This window comes from Stenella coeruleoalba (assembly GCF_951394435.1).
Source record: "Stenella coeruleoalba genome assembly, chromosome: 17".
Classification (NCBI taxonomy): Eukaryota; Metazoa; Chordata; class Mammalia; order Artiodactyla; family Delphinidae; genus Stenella; species Stenella coeruleoalba.
In genome coordinates, this window is record NC_137163.1 from 76,986,339 (window position 1) to 77,013,943 (window position 27,605).

General features: G+C 40.0%; 1 protein-coding gene across 3 annotated transcripts in view; it reads right to left on the reverse strand.

Annotated features, from left to right (window-relative positions):
- Nucleotides 1-20,160: 20,160 nt before the first annotated feature.
- The window catches only part of LOC307176331 (oxygen-regulated protein 1-like), a 121,174-nt gene continuing 113,729 nt past the window's right edge, over nucleotides 20,161-27,605 (reverse strand). For all 3 annotated transcript variants that reach the window (XM_079902363.1, XM_079902362.1, XM_079902364.1), the window contains one exon: nucleotides 20,161-26,967. In XM_079902363.1, coding sequence (XP_079758489.1) covers nucleotides 21,341-26,967 — 5,627 coding nt within the window. In that variant the 3' untranslated portion in view covers nucleotides 20,161-21,340. The remainder of the gene's footprint in view (nucleotides 26,968-27,605) is intronic.

Below are 27,605 nucleotides of genomic sequence, written 5' to 3' on the forward strand. Positions count from 1 at the left end.
CATGGGCAGTAGTTGGAAATCACAGAATGATGTCTTGGTCCTCCATTAGCCTATAATCTATATGAGGTAGGAAGGCCAACACACCAAAAAGGAAGAAATATCAGAACATTCTTAAGGTAGGATTTTGGTGAAGTGGGCCCAGGTCACAGAAAAGTTAGCAAAACTAATTTTTTTTAATTAAAAAAAAATAACTGGCCAAAAAAAAAAAAATCAATAGAAATTAAACAAAGAAGGTACAAAACCTTGTCCTATAATCTTTGTAAAACAGAAGAGAAGAGTGAGACACAATTTCAGGAATTTATAGGGCACCTAACACAGCTTCCTCAACAACATTATGGGAGAAAGAAGGTGAGTAGATAAAATTCTAAAAACCTTGTTAATATTCATACCCTATTAGGCTCCAATTTGAAAGAGTGGGTTGAAGGGGTGAGTAAATGGGCTGGAGAAAGACAGGATGCAGGGAGTGGATAAATACCTTGATAAAAGATTCAAATTACCATAACATATGCAAAATAACTAGAAAATTTCAACAGTCCTTTATCTTTTAAAAAATAATTATTAAAATTTATAGTTAAGTCATTTTCACAAAGAACTACAGGCCCAGATGGTGAATTTTCTACCAAACCTTTAAGAAACAAATAATGCCAATCCTACACAAATCCTTTGGAAGAGTTCCCAACTCATCATGTGAGATGAGCATTACTCTGATACTAAAACCAAACAAAGGCATAAAAAGAAAACTACAGAGAAATAACCTTCATGAACATAAACGAAAATATTTTAACAAAAAATATTAGGAAATCAAGTCAACCACAACCTTCAGGTTTATCTCAGGAATGCAAAGCTTTTTAACATTTAAAAATCAATGTAATTCACTACATTAACAGAATAAGAGAACATGGATCTGATCACCTCAATAGATATCAAAAACAAAGCAGCTGGCAAAATGAAATACCCATTCATGATAGAAACTTATTACTGGAAATGATGAAAATGAGAAATACTCTTATTAGAAACTCAAGTAAAGGCAATTCTTGTTATAAAGTGACAGAGAACTTCACTGAATTATGCTCTATTATTCAGTGGGGGAAATAATACTTATAGGTGATGAACTTACATGTTTACCTGAGATTTCCAGTCAAAATGTGGAAGGTGTGCCCTGGTTTCTCCTTGCTGCTTATGGTAAAAGTTCAAGAGGAAAGAGATAAATTGAGGAAGAAATTGTTAAGCAAAAAGGAACCAGCACTTGATGATCTGGAAAATTCTCAACCTATCCAGATATCCTGTTCTGGAAACAGAGCCAAGGGCCTGTGACTTAGGATCCACTCAGCCATCTCAGCAGAAGCCAGGAATACAGACGGAGTTTTCCAGGAAGAGATCCGTGGAGAACTCTTGTGTCTAATGATGTGAACACCCATGACATCCACTGAAGACCAGCAAGGTTTTCAAGAATTTCATTCCAGCAGATGAAAAGGGCAGAAATGGGATGAAATAAAGGAAGAATGACTCTGAGGGCAAAGACGGTGGAGTCACTGCCCTGGTGGGCTGAGGGGGCAGGGCTTCCACCCTGGGGGGCCATGAGGAGGGGGCTGCTGCCCCAGCAGGGCCCAGAGAACAAAGCCGTAAACCACAGGGGTTTATTCCAGGCCCTTAAATCTAATGGAATTTGCCCTGCTGGGTTTCAGACTTGCTTGTGACATGTGACTGCCTTTTTCCTTTTAATTTCTCCCATCTGGAATGGGAATATCTAGTCTATGCCTGTCCCGCCATTGTAATTGGGAAGCAGATAACTTGTTTCCTAGTTTCATAGGTCTGTGAATGGAGAGTAATTTGGGCCCGAGATAGATTACGCCCAGTGTCTCACCCATACCTGATTTAGATATCAGAAATGGGATTCCAAACTTTTTGAGATGATTATATATTATATGATAAGTGATATTTTGGACATAAGTTGATGCTGGCATGATTAAGACTTTGGGGAATGTTGGGATGTGATCAATGCATTTGGCATACGAGAAAGGCATGAATTTCCAGAACCAAAAGGAGAACTATTGTGAGTTAAACTGTGTCCCCAAAAAGATATGTTCAAGTTCTTATTCCTGGTACCTGTGAATGTGACCTTATTTGGAAACAGGATCGTTGCAGATGTAATTAGTTAAGGTGAAGTTACACTTGAGTATGGCAGGCTTAGTCTTTTAAAAAGAGAGAGGAGACACAGAGACAGAGACAGCGAGAAGAATGCCAGCAGAGATTGCAAATACACAGCTGCAAGCTGAAGAATTCCAACTTCTAGCATCCAGAACTATGACAGAATAAATTCCTTTTTTGCAAGCCATTCTATGTTAATTGTTGCAGCAGTGTTCGGAAACTAATATAAAAAGTGACTATATATGCAAACTGTGTTATCTAAATGAATACAACTCAGCAATTAAAAGACATGAACTACTGATACATAGAAAGATTTGGATGAATATCAAGCTTTATGCTGATTAAAACCCTAGTCACAAGAGTATACACTTTACGATTGCCACAACAAGTTCTAGGAAAGCAACCTTATCTGCAGTAACAAAAAGCAAATAAGTAATTTCTTAGGGCCAGGGATGGTGGAATTTTCTGCAAAAAGCGTGAAGAAACAATTCGGAATCATAGAAGTATTCTACGTCTTGACTGAAGTGGTAGTTCTACAGGTGAACTTGGTTGTCAGCTCATCACACTGTAGACTTAAAATGTGTGCATTTTGTTTATATAAATTATACCTGAATACACTTGATTGTTTTAAACAGCAAATAAACAAACACTTGTAAAAGCCATAACTTAAACTGGTTAAGTTGGGGGTAAAAAAAACCTGCCACACAAATGAAAAAGGATTAATTTCTGTCATTTGCAAACACCTCATACAATCAATAAAGCAAAATTAAACGTGGATTTCACAACAGAAAAAATGGGCAAGAATACGAATAAGAAACTCATTAAAACACACACACAAGTAGCAAAGAAACTGAAAATATGCTTAACTTCGTTGTAACTAAAGAAAGGCGAATCAAAACAAAACATGGCTTTTCATCTATCAGATTGGCAAAATCTTTAGTTTTAGAATATCTAGTGCTGTGAGAGTGAGCCTTCTCACACACTGTTTGGCCTCATGTAGTTTCCTGTACCCTTTTAGAAGGGCAATTTGTCAATATCTATGAAAATCCACAATTCACATACCCTTTGATCTAACAGTCTTACTGCTGTGATCTACTGTACAAATATACTCACAAAGATACCAAACTATGTGTAATAAGAACATTTTTCAAAAGACTCCTTGGAAGAGTGAATATATCATATATCTTTTACCACAAAATGAGTCAAAGAAATAATGAAACAGCCACAGTGAAATGCTACACAATACAACAATGTTAAAACAATAACTAGAAGATGGCAGAGGAGTAAGACGTGATCACCTTCCTCCCCAAAATACATCAAAACTACATCTACATGTGGAACAACTCCTACAGAACACCTACTGAACGCTGACAGAAGACCTCAGACTTCCCAAAAGGCAAGAAACTCCCCACATACCTGGGTAGGGCAAAGGAAAAAATTAAAAACAGAGACAAAAGAATAGGGACGGGACCTGCACCAGTGGGAGGGAGCTGTGAAGGAGGAAAGGTTTCCACACACTAGAAGCCCCTTCGCGGGCAGAGACTGCGGGCGGCGGAGGTGGGAAGCTTCGGATCCGCAGAGAAGAGCGCAGCAACAGGGGCGCGGAGGGCAAAGCGGAGAGATCCCCGCACAGAGGATCGGTGCTAACCGGCACTCACCAGCCCGAGACGCTTGTCTGCTCACCCGCCGGGGCAGGCAGGGGCTGGGAGCTGAGGCTCGGGCTTCGGAGGTCGAATCCCAGGGAGAGGACTGGGGTTGGCTGCGTGAACACAGCCTGAAGGGGGCTAGTTCACCACGGCTAGCCGGGAGGGAGTCCAGGAAAGAGTCTGGAACTGCCGAAGAGGCAAGAGACCATTGTTTCAGGGTACGCAAGGAGAGGGTATTCAGAGCACCACCTAAACGAGCTCCAGAGACGGACACGAGCTGCGGCTATCAACACAGACACCAGAGACGGGCATGAGACGCTAAGGCTGCTGCTGCCGCCACCAAAAAGTCTGTGTGCGAGCACAGGTCACTCTCCACACCCCGCTTCCGGGGAGCCTGTGCAGCCCGCCACCGCCAGGGTCCCGGGATCCAGGGAAAACTTCCCCAGGAGAACACACAGCACACCTCAGGCTGGTGCAACGTCACGGCAGTCTCTGCCGCCGCAGTTCGCCCCACATTCTGTAGCCCTCCCTCCCCACGGCCTGAGTGAGCCAGAGCCCCCTAATCAGCTACTCCTTTAAGCTTGTCCTGTCTGGGCGGGAACAGACGCCCTCAGGCGACCTACAGGCACAGCCGGGGCCAAACCCAAGGCTGAACCTCAGGAGCTGTGCGAACAAAGAAGAGAAAGGGAAATCTCTCCCAGCAGCCTCAGGAGCACCAGATCAAAACTCCACAGTCAACTTGATGTACCTGCATCTGTGGAATACATGAATAGACAACACATCATCCCAAAACTGAGGCAGTGAGCTCTGGGAACAACTGTAGACTTGGGTTTGCTTTCTGCATCTAATTTGCTTCTGGTTTTATGTTTACCTTATGTTAGTATTTAGAGCTTATTATCATTGGTAGATTTGTTTATTGATTTGGTGCCTCTCTTACTTTTTTTTTTTTTTGGCAGTACGTGGGCCTCTCACTGTTGTGGCCTTTCCCGTTATGGAGCACAGGCTCTGGACACGCAGGCTCAGCGGCCATGGCTCACAGGCCTAGCTGCTCCGCGGCATGTGGGATCTTCCCAGACCAGGGCACAAACCCGTGTCCTCTGCATTGGCAGGCGGACTCTCAACCACTGCACCACCAGGGAAGCCCCTTTTTTTTTACATATATTCTTTTTTCCTTTTTCTCTTTTTGTGAGTGTGTATGTGTATGCTTCTTTGTGTGATTTTGTCTGTATAGCTTTGCTTTTGCCGTTTCTCCTAGGGTTCAGACTGTCCGTTTTATTTGTTTTTTTTGTTTTTCTGTTTTTCAGTATAGTTTTTAGTGCTTGTTATCATTGGTGGATTTGGTTTGGTTGCTCTCTTCTTTCTTTCTCTCTTTTTTTAATTAATTTTTTATTTTAAATAATTTTTTTCTATTTTAATAACTTTATTTTTATTTTATTTATTTATTTTTTCTTTCTTTCTTTTTTTTTCTCTCTTTTCTTCTGAGCTGTGTGGCTGACAGGGTCTTGGTGCTCTGGCCGGGTGTCAGGCCTGAGCCTCTGAGGTGGGAGAGCCAAGTTCAGGATATTGGACCACCAGAGACCTCCCAGCCCCACATAATATCAATTGGTAAGAGCTCTCCCAAAGATCTCCGTCTCAGCGCTAAGACCCAGCTCCACCCAATGGCCAGCAATCTCTAGTGCTCCATGCCAAACAACTAGCAAGAGAGGAACACAACCCCACCCATTAGCAGAGAGGCTGCCTAAATCATACTAAGTCACAGACACCCGAAAACACACCACCGGACATAGCCCTGCCCACCAGAAAGACATGATCCAGTCCCACCCACCAGAACACAGGCACCAGTCCTCTCCACCAGAAAGCCTACACAAGCCACTGAGCCAATGTCACCCACTGGGGGTAGACACCAAAATCAACAGGAACTATGAACCTGCAGCCTGCAAAAAGGAGACCCCAAACACAGTAAGGTAACCAAAATAAGACAGAGAAATACACAGCAGAAAAAGGAGCAAGGTAAAAACCCACCAGACCAAACAAATGAAGAGGAAATAGGCAGTCTACCTGAAAATGAGTTCAGAGTAATGATAGTAGAGATGATCCAAAATCTTGGAAATAGAATGGAGAAAATACAAGAAACATTTAACAAGGATTTAGAAGAACTAAAGAGCAAACAAACAATGATGAACAACACAAAAAATGAAATTAAAATTTCTCTAGAAGGACTCAATAGTAGAATAACTGAGGCAGAAGAACGGATAAGTGACCTGGAAGATAAAATAGTGGAAATGATTACCACAGAGCAGAATAAAGAAAAAAGAATGAAAAGAATTGAGGACAATCACAGAGACCTCTGGGACAACATTAAACCCACAAACATTCTAATTATAGGGGTCCCAGAAGAAGAAGAGAAATAAAAAAGGACTGAGAAAATATTAGATTACAGTTGAAAACTTCCCTAATATGGGTAAGGAAAAAGTCAATCAAGTCCAAGAAGTGCAGAGAGTCCCATACAGGATAAAACCAAGGAGAAACATGCCAAGACACATATTAATCAAACTATCAAAAATTAAATAGAAAGAAAAAATATTAAAAGCAGCAGGGGAAAAGCAACAACTAACATACAAGAGAATCCCCATAAGGTTAACAGCTGATCTTTCAGCAGAAACTCTGAAAGCCAGAAGGAACTGGCAGGACATATTTAAAGTGATGAAAGGGAAAAACCTACAACCAAGATTACTCTACCCAGCAAGGATCTCATTCAGACTCAATGGAGAAATTAAAACCTTTACAGACAAGCAGAAGTTAAGAGAATTCAGCACCACCAAACTACCTCTAAAACAAAGGGTAAAGGAACATTCTCTAGGCAGGAAACACAAGAGAAGGAAAAGACTTACAATAACAAACCTAAAACAATTAAGAAAATGGTAATAGGAACATACATAGCGATAACTGCCTTAAAGGTAAATGGATTAAATGCTCCAACCAAAAGACATAGATGAGCTGAATGGATACAAAAACAAGACCTGTATATATGCTGTCCTCAGGGGACCCATTTCAGACCTAGGGACACATACAGACTGAAAGTGAGGGGATGGAAAAAGATACTCCATGTAAATGGAAATCAAAAGAAAGCTGGACTAGCAATTCTCATATCAGACAAAATAGACTTAAAAATAAAGACTATTACAAGAGGCACAGAAGGACACTACATATGATTAAGGGATCAATACAAGAAGAAGATGTTACAATTGTAAATATTTATGCACCCAACAGAGGAGCACCTCAATACATAAGGCAAATGCTAACAGCCATAAAAGGGGACATTGACAGTAACATAATAATAGTGGGGGACTTTAACACCCCACTTTCACCAATGTGAAAGATCATCCAAAATGAAAATAAATAAGGAAACACAAGCTTTAAAGCATACATTAAACAAATGGACTTAAATGATATTTATAGGACATTCCATCCAAAAACAACAGAATACACTTTCTTCTCAAGAGCTCATGGAAAATTCTCCAGGATAGATCATATGCTGGGTCACCAATCAAGCCTTGGTAAATTTAAGAAAATTGAAATCGTATCAAGTATGTTTTCTGACAACAATGCTATGAGACTATATGTCAGTTATAGGAAAAAATCTGTAAAACATACAAACGTGGAGGCTAAACAATACACTGGGCTTCCCTGGTGGCGCAGTAGTTGAGAGTCTGCCTGCCGATGCAGGGGACACAGGTTCGTGCCCCGGTCCAGGAAGATCCCATATGCCGCGGAGTGGCTGGGCCCATGAGCCATGGCCGCTGAGCCTGAGTGTCCAGAGCCTGTGCTCTGCAACGAAAGAGGCCACAACAGTGAGAGGCCCGCGTACCGCAAAAAAAAAAAAAAAAATACACTGCCAAATAACCAAGATTTCACTGAAGAAATCAAAGAGGAAATCAAAAAATACCTAGAAACAAATGACAGTGAAAACACGACGACCTAAAACCTATGGGATACAGCAAAAGCAGTTCTAACAGGGAAATTGATAGCAATACAATCTTACCACAAGAAACAAGAAACATCTCAAATAAAAAACCTAACCTTACACCTAAAGCAATTAGAGAAAAATACCCCAAAGTTAGCAGAAGGAAAGAGATCATAAAGAGCAGAACAGAAATAAATGAAAAAGAAATGAAGGAAATGATAGCAAAGATCAATAAAACTAAAAGCTGGTTCTTTGAGAAGACAAACAAAATTGATAGACCATTAGCCAGACTCATCAAGAAAAAAAGGAAGAAGACTCAAATCAATAGAATTAGAAATGGAAAAGAAGTAACAACTGACACTGCAGAAATACAAGGATCATGAGAGATTACTACAAGCAACTCTATGCCAATAAAATGGACAACCTGGAAGAAATGGACAAATTCTTAGAAAAGCACAACATTCTGAGACTGAACCAGAAAGAAATAGAAAATATAAACAGACCAATCACAAGCACTGAAATTGAAACTGTGATTAAAAATCTTCCAACAAACAAAAGCCCAGGACCAGATGGCTTCACAGGCAATTCTATCAAACATTTAGAGAAGAGCTAACACCCATCCTTCTCAAATTCTTCCAAAATACAGCAGAGGGAGGACTACTCCCAATCTCATTCCACGAGGCCACCATCACCCTGATACCAAAACCAGACACAGATGCTGTAAAAAAAGAAAACCAGGGCTTCCCTGGGGGCACCGTGGTTGATAGTCTGCCTGCCGATGCAGAGGACACGGGTTCGTGCCCCAGTTCGGGAGGATCCCACATGCTGCGGAGCAGCTGGGCCCGTGAGCCATGGCCGCTGAGCCTGCGTGTCCGGAGCCTGTGCTCCGCACGGGAGAGGCTGCAGCAGTGAGAGGCCCGCGTACCGCAAAAAAAAAAAAAGAAAAAAGAAAAAAAAGAAAACCACAGGCCAATATCACTGATGAACATAGATGCAACAATCCTCAACAAAATACTAGCAAACAGAATCCAACAGCACATTAAAAGGATCATACAGCATGATCAAGTGGGATTTATCCCAGGAATGTAAGGATTCTTCAATATATGCAAATCAATCAATGTGATAAACCATATGATCATCTCAATAGATGCAGAAAAAGCTTTGGACAAAATTCAACACCCATTTATGATAAAAACTCTCCAGACAGTAGGCACAGAGGGAACTTACCTCAACATAATAAAGGCTATATATGACAAATCCACAGCCAACATCGATCTCAATGGTGAAAAACTGAAACCATTTCCACTAAGATCAGGAACAAGACAAGGTTACCCACTCTCACCACTATTATTCAACATAGTTTTGGAAGTTTTAGCCACAGCAATCAGAGAAGAAAAAGAAATAAAAGGAATCCTAATCGGAAAAGAAGAAGTAAAACTGTCACTGTTTGCAGATGACATGATACTATACATAGAGAATCCTAAAGATGCTACCAGAAAACTACTAGAGTTAATCAATGAATTTGGTAAAGTTGCAGGATACAAAATAATGCACAGAAATCTCTTGCATTCCTATACACTAATGACGAAAAATCTGAAAGAGAAATTAAGGAAACACTCCCATTTACCACTGCAACAAAAAGAATAAAATATTTACCTAAGGAATAACCCTACCTAAGGAGACAAAAGACCTATATGCAGGAAAGTATAAGACACTGATGAAAGAAATTAAAGATGACACAAAGAGATGGAGAGATATACCATGTTCTTGGTTGGAAGAATCAACATTGTGAAAATGACTCTACTACCCAAAGCAATCTACAGATTCAATGCAATCCCTATCAAACTACCAATGGCATTTTTCACAGAACTAGAACAAAAAATTTCACAATTTGTATAGAAACACAAAAGACCCCGAATAGCCAAAGCAATTTTGAGAAAGAAAAACGGAACTGGAGGAATCAGGCTCCCTGACTTCAGACTATACTACAAAGCCACAGTAATCAAGACAGTATGGTACTGGCACAAAACCAGAAATATACATCAATGGAACAGGATAGAAAGCCCAGAGATAAACCCACAGACATATGGTCACCTTATCTTTGATAAAGGAGGCAAGAATATACAATAGAGAAAAGACAGTCTCTTCAATAAGTGGTGCTGGGGAAAGTGGACAGCTACATGTAAAAGAATGAAATTAGAACACTCCCTAACGCCACACACGAAAATAAACTCCAAATGGATTAAAGACCTAAATATAAGGCCAGACACTATAAAACCCTTAGAGCAAAACATACACATAACACTCCATGACATAAATCACAGCAAGATCCTTTTTGACCCACCTCCTAGAGAAATGGAAATAACAAAAATAAACAAGTGGGACCTAATGAAACTTAAAAGCTTTTGCACAGCAAAGGAAACCAGAAACAAGACGAAAAGACAACCCTCTGAATGGGAGAAAATATTTGCAAATGAAGCAACTGACAAAGATTAACCTCCAAAATTTACAAGCAGCTCATGCAGCTCAATAACAAAAAAACAAACAACCCAATCCAAAAATGGGCAGAAGACCTATATAGACACTTCTCCAAAGAAGATATACAGATTGCCAACAAACACATGAAAGGATGCTCAAGATCACTAATCATTAGAGAAATGCAAATCAAAACTACAATGAGGTATCGCCTCACACCGGTCAGAATGGCCATCATAAAAAAATCTACAAACAATAAATGCTGGAGAGAGTGTGGAGAAAAGGGAACCCTCTTGCACTGTTGGTGGGAATGGAAATTGATACAGCCACTATAGAGAACAGTATGGAGGTTCCTCAAAAAACTAAAAATTGAACTACCATACGACCCAGCAATCCCACTACTGGGCATATACCCTGAGAAAACCGTAATTCAAAAAGTCATGTACCACAATGTTCACTGCAGCTCTATTTACAATAGCCAGGACATAGAAGCAACCTAAGTGTCCACTGACAGATGAATGGATAAAGAAGATGTGGCACATATATACAATGGAATACTACTCAGTGAAATTGAGTTATTTGTAGGGAGGTGGATGGACCTAGAGACTGTCATACAGAGTGAAGTAAGTCAGAAAGAGAAAAACAAATAGCATGTGCTAACACACATATATGGAATCTAAAAAAAAAAATTAAAAATGGTTCTGAGGAACCTAGGGGAAGCACAGGAATAAAGACACAGACATAGAGAATGGACTTGAGGACACGGGGAGGAGGAAGGGTAAGCTGGGACGAAATGAGAGAGTGGCATGGACATATAATACACTACCACGTGTAAAACAGATAGCTAGTGGGAAGAAGCCGCATAGCACAGCGAGATCAGCTCGGTGCTTTGTGTCCAGCTAGAGGGGTGGGATAGGAAGGGTGGGAGGGAGATGCAAGGGAGAGGAGATGTGGGGATATATGCATATATAGCTGATTCACTTTGTTATAAAGCAGAAACTAACACAATATTGTAAAGCCATTATACTCCAATAAAGATGTTAAAAAAAGAAAAGGAAAGAATGACTAAAGCAAAATATGGCACAATTTGAATACTGCATTCTCAAGTTTGTAAGTAAAAAGGATATCCACAGATACATTTACACATGCTAACAAATGCATTTAAAGTTTAGGGGGAAACTGGAACTATCTTGGAGTAGAATTTAGAAGATGGAGCTGGAGGCAGGTTGGTTTTTCATTTTATTTTTGTCTCTTCTCTTTTTGAGTTTTATCATGTGCCATATTTCGTTTACCTTCTTAAATAGGCAAATATGTAAAAGGAAAAACAGATACAACTTTAAATAATGAATTGTCTGTTATAGGTGAAGGGCTCTTTAGGAGTATCAGGATATAGGAAAATTGCATCTGAACTCTTCCAAAACAAAATGTTTTGAACCTGTGGTTATGAAAGTCCTCTCTAGAATTATCCTTTATATTTTCAGAGTTCCCTATCATCACTTGCCAAGTGTTCTTCCCAGTAAACTATAAGCAATTCACAGACCAAAAGTAAATAAATAAATATAAATATATTAAAATAAATTATATATATAGTGACCTACAAGCAGTGCCAAACAGGAAGGACAGAAGCACTCCTAGAAGCCCCACATAAAATTGTATATCTCTGGCCACAGAACGACACGACTTTAAAATTTTTTTTTATTTTATATTGGAATATAGTTTTTTTAAAATGTTGTGTTAGTTTCAGGTGTACAGCAAAGTGATTTAATTATACATGTACATATATCTATTCATTTTCAAATTATTTTCCCGTTTAGGTTATTACAGAGTACTGAGCAGAGCTCCCTGTGCTGTACAGCAGGTCCTTGTTGGTTATCTGTTTTAATATAGCTGTGTGTAGCTGTCAATCCCAAACTCCCAATCTATCCCTCCCCCACACGCTTCCCCAGTAGCCATAAATTCATTCTCTAAATCTGTGAGTCTGTTTCTGTTATGGAAATAAATTCATTTGTATCATTTTTTTAGATCCACGTATACGACTTTTCCATTAATTTGTATAGTAGTATTGTGAGGAGTAGAGAACGGGAGAACCTTTGAGGTCCATGCTGAACCACCTTGAGATTCACACTTAGAAACTATGTTTTAGATGAGGTGACAACCTCTCCATCTCAGTTTCTTCATTCAGAAAACAGAAGTTATACACTCAGGTTTTTATGAGAGCTATACAAGATTAAAATTTGTTAAGCACGTAGTACAGTATCTGGTGCATGAAAATCACTTAACAAAGGAAAGTTATTGTCATTGTAATCTCTGTAGAATTACCTCTTTTCTATCAAGTAGACCACACCTTCGCAGCAAGGGCATTATCACTCCCAAAGGAGGAAAACTGGTTCTTGGAGGGTGAAAAGCTTAAGTATTGCAATGGTGTGTGGCTCTTCTAAACTCGACCCTACACAACAAAATAGTATTCCTTAGTACTTAATTTCTCTCACTAGTAGAAGGCAATAAGGAAAAAAAAAATAGTTGGGGAAGAACGAAATAGGCTAGTAACTTGCTTAAGAATTATGTATAAATGCTGTTATCAACTTTATACATTTCAAAGAATAAAATGTTTACATAAATGGAAGTTAATCTCCTGAAGTACGAAGTTAGGGAAATAGTGCCTGTTTCTGTCTACACACCTGAATGATTGCAATTCGTGCACATAGCAGTAAGAAACATGAAAGAAAGGGGATCAGCCTCAGGACATAGTTATGTATGTCACTGGATGACAGTGGTGTCTATAAGGAAATTTATATTGGTGGGCCAAATATAAACCACAAATATTTGTGATTAAACCATTGGAAATCTTATTCCAAGCAAGGCAACAAAAAGAGTGTTGCATTGTATTTATTACTGTTTGAAGAAGACTGATTGTGTGAAATCAGAAGTAGCCGTAAAATAAATAACTTCTGAGTAGTAGGAGACATAGAACTAATGGAAGAGAAATGTTTCTCTAGTCCTGCCAGAAAAGCCTTTCTTTTAGCTTTCTGCCCCTAAGTAGCAAAACGCCACTGTGAGAGTCCAAAACAATGATGGACGGCTTGACACACGGGGAGGGTCACTGTGTGTGGTTCTCTGTGGCACTCGTCTGCACACTGCCTCTGAGCACTGAGCTGACTGGGCTCCCGTATCTCTGCATGGTTTCTATCTACACCCAGAGTATAAGGCCCAAGGCTACTTCCCTGGCTGCGTACTTGGCAGTGGTGGAAAACTCCAAGCGAGGCACTCAGGGCTTTGGTCTCCAGCTGGTTGAGCAGGTCTTGAAGAGGGAAACAAAAGAAGATAGACGAACAGAGCAATTTTGAAAGAGAACAAAGTTGGAAAATTTTGCACTAACTGGTTTCAAGGCTTATTTTGAAGCTACAGTAATCAAGACAGTGTGTTTTGGCATACAAACAGACACACAGATCAATGAAATAAAATAGAGAGTGCAGAAATACTGCCACACGTACATGGTTGAATGATTTTCAACAAAAGTCTGGACTTTTCAATTCCAAATTCCAAGTATTTCAATGGGAAAAGAATAGTCTTTTCAACAAAGGGTGATGGAATAAATGGATATTTGTATGAAATAAAATGAGCCTTGGCCCTTTCCTACTACCATATAAAAAAATAACCTTAAATGAGTCAAAAGGACCCAAGATAAGAACTAAAACTGTAAAACTCCCACAAGAAAACAAAGAAAGTCTTATCATTGGGCAGAGATTTCTTAGATAGGACTTGAAAGATATAAACCATATATCTTATAAAATATATGAAAAGAAAATAAATAGAACTTTACCATAATTTAAAACTTCTGCTAATTGAAAGTCTCACCAATAAGAAAATTAAAAATCAAGCTACTGACTGGGAGAAAATATCTGCAAAACATAGATCTGAATATGTTATACCCACAGCGTATAAAGAATTCTTACCACTCCAGGACTGCAAAGACCCAATAGAAAATGAGATTTGAAAAAACACTGCGACATAAAAGACATATGAATGGCAAACATCAACAGTTACTTGGGAAATGCAAATTAAAACCACAGAGATACCACTGAACACAAACCAGAATGGTTAACATTGAAAAGATGATCACACCAAGTGCAAGCAAGAATACAGAGCAACTGGAAATCTTATACATTGCTGGTGAGGATGTGAAATGGTACAGCTACTTGTGAAAGCGGCTGGCAATTTCTGATAGAGTTAAATATACAATTACCATACATCCTAGCAATTTCACTGCTAGGTGAAATAAAAACCTAGGAGAAATAAAAACCTATGTCCTGTAAAAAGACTTGTACATGAATGTTTATATAATTTACATTCATAATAGCCAAAATCAAGAACTAACTCGTGTCCTTTAATCAGTGAATGGATAAACAAATTGTGGTCTATCCACATAATGGCATACCATTCAACAAAGAAGAAAAACAAACTGTTGGTTCAAACAACAATATTAATGAATCCCAAAAGCATTTTGCTAAGTGACAGAAGCAGACATCAAAGATTACATATCAGGCTTCCCTGGTGGTGCAGTGGTTAAGAATCAGCCTGCCAATGCAGCGGACACGGGTTCGAGCCCTGGTCCAGGAAGATCCCACATGCCGCAGAGCAACTAAGCCCGTGCGCCACAACTACGGAAGCCTGCACGCCTAGAGCCCGGGCTCTGCAACAGGAGAAGCCACCACAATGAGAAGCCCAGGCACCACAACAAAGAATAGCCCCTGCTCGCCGCAACTAGAGAAAGCCCGCATGCAGCAACAAAGACCCAATGCAGCCAAAAATTAATTAGTTAATTCGTTTTTTAAAAAAAGATTACATATGATATGATTATATTTACATGAAATTCCAGGAAAAATACCATAGCAACAGAAAGCAAATCAGTGGTTTCCAAGGGCCTGGCAAAGGGGAAGGGGACTGATGGCAAAGGGGCACAAAAGAACTCTTGGGGGTGATGGGCATGTGCTATACCTTAATAATAATGGTAGTTATATGGCTGCCTATCTCAAAAGCCATTAAATTGTAGACTTGAAATTGAGGGGTTTATTGAATGTAAATTATATCTGAATAAGGTTTATTTTTTTAAATGATTAAAAAGGAAATACAAAAGAAAATTAAGAGATTAAATCAGAGGTTCATCATCTTTGGAGGATATTCATAGTAGGATTTCTAAAATGAAAGAACAAAGAAACAGAAGGGGGGGAAAAATCAAAGAAATAACATAAAACAAATTCCAGAACTGAAGAATATGGGTACTGAATGCTTAGCATAAAAAATGAAAAAAATGCCTAAATCAATGTGCCTCTATGTTAAATTTCAGAATACCAGAATACAGGGAGGGTCCTAAAAGCTTTTGGGAAAGGGAGGGTGGGGAAGTTACACACATAGAAGCAGTAATGAGAATGGCTTAGCACTTTTCACACTGGGATTAGGAGATAGAAGACAAATGAAAAAATGTTATTTCCAACATGTAATGCTGTATCATTTTTATCAATTAAGCATGAGAATAGAATAAAGGCAGTTCCAAACATTTAAGACACGAAAAGTTCCTCCATGCATTCTTCCTTATAAACCATCAGAAAATTCGTTCCATCAAAACTGAGGCCTAAACTAATAGTAAGATACGGGTTTCGGAAACAGGACATCCAATACTGAGAAGGAAACGAGATTCCCAGGATACTGCGGAAGGAAAGCTTCAAGCTGATGGCTGTTCAGCAGGCCTGGAGATCAAACAGTCCGCTTTGGATGAGAAGGGGTCCGGTGAGGTGGGAGGGGGCTTTATGAAGAATGTCTCCAAGACAACTAATGTCCCCAAGGGAAAAAAAAATGGTCCAATGGAAGAACTGATATGCACTTCTATGATGACAGGGATTTTCCACCGTGGAAAAGGGTTTGGTAATGAATGAGCAGTGGTCAGGTTTAAAGTTCAGGGAAAACAAAGAATAGTTCAAGAAAGGAAATATAGTCCGAATATACTAAGAGGCTCATTTCAGGAATAATATTCGCATGGTAATTAAAATAAAAATTCAGAATAGTGTTTGTTTTTTTAATTATAACATTATTGGGAGGAACAGAGACAGGAAGTAGAAGGTGGGAGGTGGAGGATATCAACAGACAGACAAAATCTAAAATTGAAAAAATACCAGTATCTTAGACATACATAAACAGAAGAAAGAGCTAAAAGTTTTAAAGATAAATGCCTCTCTGGAGTGGAAATTATATGTAAAGGGTCAGAAAGTGGTCTACATTTTTTTTATTTTGAGCCTTGTACTTCTGCCTGATTTTTAAAAACTATGTATACATGTATAATTTTAATTAAAAAATTAAAATGCAAGGGGAAGGATTTGTCATCCAAAGAAGAAAAACTCCTGAGCCGGACCACCTGCCAGTGCAGGCCCACCTCTGGCGCTAGTTCCTTTCGCCCGGCAGAAACCAGCGGGCGCGGCTGCACGCGGTGCCTGCAGCGTCTGCAATTAGTCAGTCACTGTGGATGGACCCCATTCCCACCCCACTCAAGGCCACTCAAGGTTTACGTCAGTTCCATCAAGACACTCCACATTCTTCGTATCAGTCAGCTTAAGCCCATCTGTTGACCCGTCAAGGTCTACATTACGCCTGGTGGGCTGCCAATCAAGCCACCTTCCCTGTGAACCTCCAGAAGGAAGAGCGCACCACCCTGAACCCCCATAAGGCCATCCTATACCATAACCTCTGGAAGGGGGAGAGGGGGAGCGTACGTTCTGTGAAACGCAGGAGAGCTCAGCGTGCACACTGTTGCATACGAATGGGTGAATAGGGCCAAAGTAAGGAAAGGCACAAAACAACAAAACTAGGGCTTCCCGTTGGCCCAAGTCATTCTTCACGTAATTACCTTTACCTTTTTGACTGAGAATTTCCACTGTCTAATCGTCCTGTGTTTACATGTGACTGTAAAAGAGTTCCCGATATCATACAATGATGTGGAACTGGGGCTCCAGATCAAGACGGCAGAGCGGGAAGATCCTGCGCTGCCCTGCTCGCACACACACCAAAACTAAAGCTACACACAGAGCGATTATCTCTGAGAAAGACCTGGAGGCTAGGGGGACAGGTGTTCGACAACGAAGGGTATAAATAAGAAAAGGCCACTTCAAGACAGGTGGGAGGGGCAGAGATGCGGTCTAGTCAGAACCCACCCCCCAGCCCTCGTGTGGCGACCCCCAAGGGTGAGGGACGTCACAGCCATGGAGGTCCCCCCGGGGAGCAAGAGGGTCCAAGCCTGGATCGAGCTCCCGAGCCCAGGGAAACCGCCCCAGGAAACAAGCCCTCCCCACGCCTGGCTTTTAACAGCAGAGCTGACACCCAGGAGAAGCCAGGCTCTGCTCTTGCGGCGCTGGTCCAGGTCCCAGCACCGAGGAGGCATTTTGAAAAGCGCTGGGCCCCGCACGGACAGCCCCTGATGGAAGCTGCCTTCAGGGGGGCCGGATGGGGCGCACCGCCTCCGGGGGCCGCAAAACGTACCCGCTGCTCCGGGCCAAGCTCTGGGCCTCGAGCCTCAGCCACTCTCGCCAGAGCCTCTCCGCCGTCTCACGAGGCAGCTCCGCACGGGGCCCCATTTTACGGATGAGGAAACCGACAAATCGAGCGCCGCCCGCATGGACCCCGGCGTCAACACCCCAGTCTAAACCTTGAAAACGGGACACGGGTTGCGTATCACTGAAAGGTGAAGAGGTAAGGCGTCTGACAGCTTCATGTGAGAGAGACCCCTACCCGCCGGGCCAACAGCTCGCTAACTGAGCTTCCGCTCGACGTAGGGGTCCGTCTGCTCTTTGCTCCCACTCTCCCCAGGCTTTCCTTGGCGCCGGCTCCGAGGAGTCTTGACAGCCGGCGTTCCCCGTCATAGCCCCTCCATTTGCGAACTTAGACTCCTTGCTAACAGCGCCTTTCCTTTCATTCCGAACACTTCTATACCTCCGGGCTTTAAGACCTGGGGCTGCCTGCACAACTGGGTCCTCAGCTCTTTGAAGCAGCAGCAAACAGCCCCCGGACCGGCCCCCCCCCCCCCACCGCCCGTCCGCCCGCCTGCCCGCCCCGGGCCTGAGGCGCTGCAGGTGCTCCCGCGAGCCCGGGAAGCCTCCCCGCGAGGGGGTCTTAGCTCCCGGCCGCACGGGGCACAGCTGCCATCTGGTGGGCGCAAGCGGGAACTGCATCAGCCCGCCCTGAGGACATTCCCCTGAACCAGCAGGCTAACGCCCCTTCCTCTGCCGCAAGCACTTATCTCGAAGGCGGGCAGATCTGGGCAATATTCTTAAATTTCCTCTAATGTCTCATTTGGTCTTCTAAATTTCACAGCCTTTCAAGGTTTTTTTTTAATGTAAGCCTTGTGGAAAAAAATCCTTTGAATGTTTAAAAGAAAAAAATCATTTTCACGTTCTTTTAAAGATGATTGGAATATTGCTTCAAAAAATATAAGAAACTTAGTTCTATCCCTCAGCATCTTTACATATCTTTCTACATGTATGGATTCGAAGTTAATAAAGAAAGAGCGCTCAAAAGCACTTCTTATCCATTCAACACACATTTACGAGGTGCTTACCACGTCCCAAGTAATATGCTAGATCTGGGATATCAACATGAGTAAGACCTGGTTCCAAAGCTCAGACAGAATTCAATGCCTCCGAACATGTTCATTTTAGACAAGTACATTACACAATCGTGCATTACCCATTCATTTCTGTCACTCCCAATTTCTTCTTCCCAATATCGTCTGGGTCTCCTAGGACATCATTTGATGTAGTATTACTAAAAACCATATGCTATATTTTCCTAAAAACAACTCGTTGTGAGTGATGTCCCCAATCTCCTTGATACATCTAAATATCACTCCTTCCAAATTAAAAAGAAAAATAGTTTCCTTGTCTCTCTGCTCTGGGGAGAGTGCTAATAACTTTTAAAACATCTTACTCCTTCTTCCTCACGTGAGAAGAATAAAAATGTAGTAAAAGTAGCATTGACTTTCAAGCACAAAGGGACCGGGTTCAAATCCTGACATATGTACTGTGCACCACTGACAAAAGTACTTTACCTCCCTGCTTCCGGGTTCTCTCATCTATAAAAAGGGAGCAACAAAGCTAAACTCACAGCGTCTTTATGAGGAAGGGTTACAGATAATAAACCCATGAGATTACCATAGCCCCTGGTATACAGTTAGCACAACTTTAGTGTTAATTCTCCTCCCCTTTCTATCACAGGAATACCTGGGAGATACTGCAGGTCCAATTCTAGACCACTGTAATAAAGTGAATGTCACAATAAAGCAAGTCATACAAATTTTTTTGTTTCCCTGTACACATAAAAGTTATGTTTACACCATAGCCTATTAAGGATGTAATAGCATTACATCTTTTAAAAATAATATACATGCCATAATTTTAAAATACAAAGCAAAAAAAATTGCAATAGTAATATCAAAGATCGCTAATCATAAATCAACAAATATTAATAATGAAAACGTTTAAAACATTGCAAGAATTACCTAAATATGACACAGAGACAAAAAGGGACATGTGGAAATGTCGGGAAAATGTGCCCGACACACTTGTTCGACACAAGGTTGCCACCAACCTTCAATCTGTAAAAAACGCAGTATCTGCAAAGTGCAGTAAAGCTAAGTGCATGTGTATCTCCACAGTTTTAGCCCTTTTATTTCACCAAAATTTCTCATTGCTCATTACAGAAGCTTACATAACAACTTCCATATTTCAATTAGAAGAGTGTATCACAATGTAGAAAAGTCATACTCTCTGTAGAGGTAGACTTCCTCTGGTTAAATAAATAGCAACTCATAATTTTTTTATGGATTTATGACTCATGCTGAACTGAAACCAAAGGTATTCCTTACACAGGTAATTACTTTTAGTTCCCCAATGCCAAATTTGTTATTTTAGCACCTCTGTGTGTGGCTCCAAAAACATTAATTTTTCTATTCTGAGTCAGTTCCAGACAAGAGACATAAATTCCCACGTTTTATAAGACTTGTTTCTATACCATCAAATAGTCATGAAGAACAAGGAACCTTAAAAGATACCCTGGTTAAGCCCCAGGCAAAAATAACAAGTATTCAAGAGACAATTTATGGTTCTTAGTCTAATCAAATTTATTTATCCTTCTAAGCAACATGTTTTTATTTATATCTAGTTAAATATTTTATTAATGCAGGTGGACACAGAAAGAAATCTGTCAAGTTCCTCTCCACAGCAGTTCTTTTTCAATTTTGAGAACTCTGGGTGAAGTCACCTTTCTCTTTTCTTTTCCAAGTTAAATCATTCCAGTTCCTTTCATTTTTCTTCACAGAGCATGCCTTACACTTTTCCACTTTTTTCTGACCTATGTGAATTTCTTGACATTTTACTAATGTTTAAGAGATCATTAATTTCTAGGCAAAGTACTGGAGAGCCAGCTTAGTAGTACAGCATCTTTTTCTAGTCATGAGGAAAAACAGTGAATCCTCTCCCATGGAAATGCTTGCAAGTACATTAGACAGATGTTCTGAGGAAACTAGAGTCAACACATTTGGCACACACACACAAAAAAAACTTATGAGATTGTTGTTGAGATCTTACAGACTTTTATCAAATCAGCAGCTAAAATTAATAAATGAAGTAATTTGAGGCTATGTCTATTCCATTAATTCACCAATATCTTCAATACACATTTTGCACTAAGTTGACAACATAACAAAAAGGGGGGGGGGTATAATTCCTGTCCTCGGGGCATTTATGGTGTCTTAGGAGAAAAATAACAGAAACAAGAAATTATACATGCTCAAGAAAAAAACACACAGGAACTTCAAAAATAACAATAGAAACTGAGTCTGTAATTGCTGAAAAAATGAAGAACACAGAAATGATGAAAGTCAAGATGGATAATCCAGTGGCAAGATTTCTGGGGTAAGCTCATTTTGAAGAAGTGGCAAATTCTTAGAGGTTATCTAATCCACATCCATCCCATGTGCTTCATCTTTCTCAGGAAGAAAGGCCGTGCTGATATTGAAATGAGAGACCTTCTTGTTCATCACGGCTTTCAAGACCATGATTTAATTTAATTAGTTTTCCTCTTCCCAAATGAAAAGATTTTCATCTTCAAAAACATAAAATATTTCTAATGTGCTTCTGTTGCTGATATCTAAGGATGCCTCAACTTGGCAGAACAGGCAGGCTTGGCCAAGCATTTCACAGGAGCAATGATAGTTATTTTCTCTTACTGCTTGGTTGAGATTTGTTCTTGAGTTCTGGAATCGGTTATTTAGGACGTTGTTATTCTCATCAACTACTTCAAAGATTTCATTTGTCTGATTTCCGGGGTCTTGTATATTTGAATTCACAGGACCCCCAACTAGCAACAATGTGTGCAAGAAATTCTTTAAACATGATTGAAACTTATTTAAATTATTTTCTTCCTCTAAGCCCAAGAAGTTAATTCTTTTTAATTTTCTCCTTTTATCCATCAAGTCAAATGTGCTATTAAAATAAAGCCAATCAAATGTACCGCCAATGGCATTATCAATAAACGCTTTTCTACTACTTGCTTTATTGTTCTTATCTCTGAACATGTTTTTGTCTGACTGTAGTAAACGTGGGTGTATTTTCATCCATAATTGGAGACTCAAAGAATTTTCAATATCAGAATCTTTGCAATATGCAAATCCTCGGTGTTCCTCATTTACAGGCTGGTTAATAACAGTTAGTATTGGGCAATGTTGACCACAAATATTATAGAGTCTATCCAAAGAGTCACCTTCCTGAAGTGCACCGTGAATTACATTATTACCAGGCAATGGTTGGTTTTTAATAGTATCATCAGAGACAGGATGGACTTTGTTACCAGCAGATGTGAAGACATGAGTGACAGATGTGCATACTCTCTCTGACCTATGATTACACTTCTCTTCTGCATGGTGGTTTGGTATTCTCTCCTGAGAACAAGTTTTATTTTGAACATCCAGCAAATCCTCGCGAAAAGGCTCAGAGTCGCTACAATGAGGCATGTTAAAATAATTGCATCTCAGTTCAGGAGGTTGAGTCAGTTCCTCCAATTCTGAAGAGGAGAGTTCAGCCATGTTTGGGCCTGGGGCCAAATTTCCAAAATGTGAATACGGTACCTCACTGCTGTTATTATCAAGCAGAGTATCCACTGATGTGGTGTCTGCATTGCCACACATGCCAGAATTTTCAAGAGATGATACTCTTAGCAAATGATTTTCTTTCAGAAGCCACTTGCCCTTGTCAATCAGTACCCCCTCTTCCATGTCTCTGGGAATTCTGTTACGACCATTTTGTTCAGTACCATGTTCCACAATGTCTTCCCCATGGTAACTGGCCCTCACATTATTAAAATCACATTTATCTCGCCTTTCCTCCTGAAATTTCTGCAACACAGTTGAATTACTAGATACCTGTGCAGAAGAGCCCAATGACTGACCTTCAGAATCATAAAGACCTACTTTCCCAGCACCCTGAAATTCCACAGAATCGTAAGGACAAACCTGAGATGTATGTGTAGACCCAGAGAAAAAAGATGGTTTCATCATCTCTGCTTTACCATAAAGTTTTTCTATTGTCCTTTTAACAAATCCTTTATTATAGTCTTTCTCTTGGGCCACCTCCTCACCACCGTCACTGGGGCCATCACTGGATGTTTTATATGACTGTTCATTCTCACTGTCTTGTCTATAATCTGACCGATCAGAAGTCCCTGACCTTTTGAAGTCATTTTTAAAATTAAGGAGAGACTCTGCAAAACTTCCAGTTTCCATTCTTTCTACCATCTTTTTTACTCTCATTTCAGTTTCTCCTTCAATGAGCTGCTTTTCAGCATTTTGCTTAGAATCATAGCAAAATACTAAAGATGGTGGTGTTGCCAGGCTCCTGCTGATTGTCTCACAAATGACACCATTCCTTCCTCCTCCTTCTGTAATGTTCCTGCTAGAGACTTGGATCAATTCCAAATTTTTACTAGCCTCTAACTCTTTTTGGATCAATTCTTCAGTAGCTTGCTCTCCTGAATTTACCTTTGTATTAAAGATATCAGTGTTCTGGTTTTCTAATTCTTCAGAAGATTCCAATTCTGAAATGTTCCTTTCACTTGATGTCACGCTGTTGGTTATTGAGCCTGGTTCTTCAGAAGTCTTTGAGTCTTCCTGATCAAAAGATGTATATGCATTTTCATCCTGAAATTTCTTTAATGAACAATTTTCAAATTCATCTAGAGAACTATGTTTCCTATGAAGTTCTGGTTCAGTTGCATCTTGGAAAAAGCCACTGTGGCTTAAATTACTGACATTTTGGTGTGACACCAATATACTAAAGCCATGTTTACACCCAGGGTCTGCCAAAATATTTAGGTCTTTCTGAACTTCACCAACTCTTTCTAACTCTTCGGTCAATTCCAAATTATCAGTATATGTGTTTTCTTTGGAATTTAAAAAGTCACTGGTATTACAGACTTTGATGGGAATGTAGGCCTCATCAACTGAGCAAGCCATCTCACGGATACGGTTTTCCTCATAAGCACAAGGCTTATGAGAAGACACAGTGTCAGTAAGTGAAGAGACCTCTCCTAGGAAACAAGCCTTATTCATGGAGGTCTGATCCATGGTACAGCCATCACTGGGGAAAGAATTATCACTGAGGTTCCAAGTCTCTTTTGGAGGATAAGTCTTACTCACAGTGCACATCTCACATGGAGAGCAAGTCCCCTCTGAAACACAGACTTCAGAGACACTGTCCTCACTGGCAGAACAGCCTCCATCTAAAGAGGAGATTTTCTGTGTTTTCTCATTTTCTATGCATTTAGGAGCTATCTGAATGTTGGGTGTAGAACAATTTGCAGAAAGATCTATTGGAACCGTGTCCTGCTCTTTCTCAGTAAGTCCAAAGTGATTTGTGGTTGATTCCACTAAACTGGCAACAGCAGCCTTCAAGTCATCTGCTTCCTCTTTGACAGCAATGTGTTTCAGAACCTCCAACAACGCAAGTATTTCTGAAGTTCTGCTGGTAGTCTTGTGAGCATCACCTCGACAGAAGCTATTCATACCTCCCTTTAGGTTTAGCACCAGGAGCCAAGCCAGAAGAACATTAGTGGATGAATTATATATCGGAGAAGGAAAGGGAATATCTGCAAGTGAACCTGGCATTTGAACAACTCCATTCTGAGTCTTGTGACTACTAGGAACTAAAGCTTGCAGTTGGCAAAGCAACCAGACTGGTAACAGGTGTTTTGGAGTGTCCTCTTCCATAAGATCTACTTGAATGGCAGCCTCTACACTCTGCCCTTTTGTAGCTAGGTTTATGTCTTTGTAAACAAGGCTTACCTCTTGTCCTGACTTTTCAGCAGATACCTGACTTTTAGTATTAGCATCATCAATAGCTGACTGTGACAAAGTACGATATTCATGGATGGAAAGCAAGTAAGCATCCTTCAGAGATTCAACCTGGCTCCCATAGAGATCTTTGCTAAGTTCTTCACTGTTATCTTTGTCAAAAGATGTACCGACCTCTTTCCCTAGATTATCTCCTGTCAAACTGGCATTTTCAGTTATATGTTTATTACCTTCCAGGACAAAATTATTTCCTTTTCCAGAACTTTTGTGGGAATTATTTCTTGGAAAACAACTGTTGTTATAACCTACCACACTCCTTTCCTTTGTGCATATTGGAGCTGACTGTCTAGGTTGCAAAGCTGAATCTGAACTTATGTTCTGCAACCATCTCTGTACATAATTTTGAACTAAATGATGGGTAACAGCCTCAGGAAAAACAGCTTTTTGCAAAGAAGCTAAGGAATTTGCCCTGGTTGTGACATGCTGTTTACTTACAATAGTATCTGATTTCAACCTATCCCCTTTTTGTTTTTTCTGGCTTCTTAAAGTTATGTGTGAATTATTAACTTTTGAAACTAAACTCTTCTTTGACGCTCCTCTCAAATACCAAGATGCTATTTCTGCTTGAGCCTGTGGACCACAAAAAGCATTGGGTTTCTGCTCAAGAAAGTTAAACATATGAAATAAATTTTGATTTTCGAAAGTATTTTTGCAATATCTAAATTCATTATGGGAAAACACTTTTTCTCCTTGACCAATTTCTCCTTTTGTAGGTCCTCCTAAGTTTACTTTGTTTAGTGGTCTGGATTTTCTTTTGGCTAACAGTCCCTGAACCTTAGGATTATGAATAGTATTTAATTTATTTCTAGGGAGATTCCTGGAATTCACAGCATTATTACTTTTGGAAGAAAAATAATTTGATTCAATTACCGTATCACTTGCATGGAGGTCTTTCTCACAAAGTATCTCTCCTTTAAGGGGACTACGTGAGTCTTGCAGTATGGTTTCCTGTGCAATTCTGCCTCTTGTGTTTATTCTTTTACTCTTCCTGGGGATTCCTTTCCTTGCAACCTCCCCATCCTGATGCTTGGAATTTACCACATGCTGCTGAGATTTCATCTTCTTTTTGCTGGCAACAGATGATGAAATCTGCTTTTCGTTTTCTGGAAGTTTTGTTAAACCACACTGAGAAAACTCACTAATTAGTCTGTCAATTCTTGTGGTGACAGTAGAGGATCCTACTGAAGCTGGGGTCTCTGAAATAGTTTTGTCAGTTCCAGAGTTGTTACCTGAAGAATGAGTTGCATCTGCTAAAAAAGGACTGGTTCTATCGCTGGTGTTACCATAAGTTCTTAAATTCTTGACACTAGTTTTGTTGTCCGCTGTTACACTATCAACTATACCTTCCTCCACAACTGAGTTTTCTGATGTAGTCTGTGGCAAGCCGTTATTATGGGACATGTCTAACATCTTCTGACTTGTAATTTCTACAACACCAGCACTTAGTGCGTTTGATTTGAGCAGTCTGCTTTCCTTTTTTCTTTCTAAAGATGACTCCACCTGCTCATTGTTATCAACTTGAAGAAGTACTGGTCTGTTGGATACTGATGACATTTTACTGCAAGAATGTGTGAACATGTGGTACTCAGATTTGTTTTCCCCATCTTTCCTTTCTTCACTATAGGAAAACTGCCCAATCATTTTCTCTTGCACTTCAGTTTCAGATACTAAGGTCACACTCCCTATCACAGATTTCTTTTGCCTGACTCTCCTTGGTCCAGGTGTAGGGGGCCTATAAAAATGATGTTTCGCTTGATCCTGAGTTCCCTGGGTGGCAGTTGTGTCCATAGCAGCATTCTCCCAACTAGCAGAATCGCAAGTTTCAGTATCCTGATCTCTCATTGGACTGCTGATCTCCTCTGCCAAACTGCCCTCTTGAATACTGCCTTTCTCCAGAGGTGAGACATCTGCAGACAATGAACATGCTGTAATCTTTAAACCAGATGATCCATCATCTGTTCTTCCTGGGAAACTGCTTACCTCACTCTTTTCATCATTATTAGAAAGATCAGCTCTACAGACAGTGGTTGTCCATTTTATGGTTTCCTCCTCTTTTATCTTGAATCGAACTTTCATCTCAACTGTCATAGTACCATCTTGATTAAAAATAATTGATTTCTCAACATCATCTTCAGAAGGATATATCAATAAATTCTGAGAATCATTTTTTTCTAAGGCCAAGTAATTTTCAGAAGCAAAAGAATGGTCTGAGTAGCAATCATTACTCTGCATTTTGTCAGAAGAAACAGAATGAATTTGAGACCTTGGGCTTGAAGGTACATGTGTGCTCACTTTCAAGATTTTAAAAGTAAAAGATGCCCCACATCAAAATATAATGTGGAAGACAGAGAAGTTATAAATGTCCAATAGAAGAGGCAGCAAAGAAAGAAAACAAAAAATAATTAGTAAGAAGAACACCATATTTTCTAAATTTCATAGTAAGATATTGTTAATAAGTTTCTCACCTCTATATATTCATTCGTCAATTTAGTTTACTGTAGTGTCTGGTACATTTCTACAAACTACTCTTTAAAAGAGAACTTATAACTCTACTTCAATGAGGAAATTCACGGAATTTTAATCTTAATGAGTTTAATATGACAATTTTAAAAAGGAAAGTATAAAGTAGAAATTGCTAAGGATTCTAGCAAAAATAAAGAGATTTTTGTGGGATTTGGTTTTGTTGTTTTATTCTGTTCACCAGTACTGAAATTGGGGTCTAACCAAGTGCTGCTTACCTATGCATATAAGCAAGTAATAATTTACGGTGGTATTCATTTTCCTACCTGTGTATATCGACGAGAGATATCTATACCATTACGAAAGTAAAAACATTTTTAGAATTTATTTTAAAGGCTAGGCTAATCTAGTAATAATTATGAATTTAGCATTCATTTTGTATAATCAGTGCATTTATTTAATATCAGTC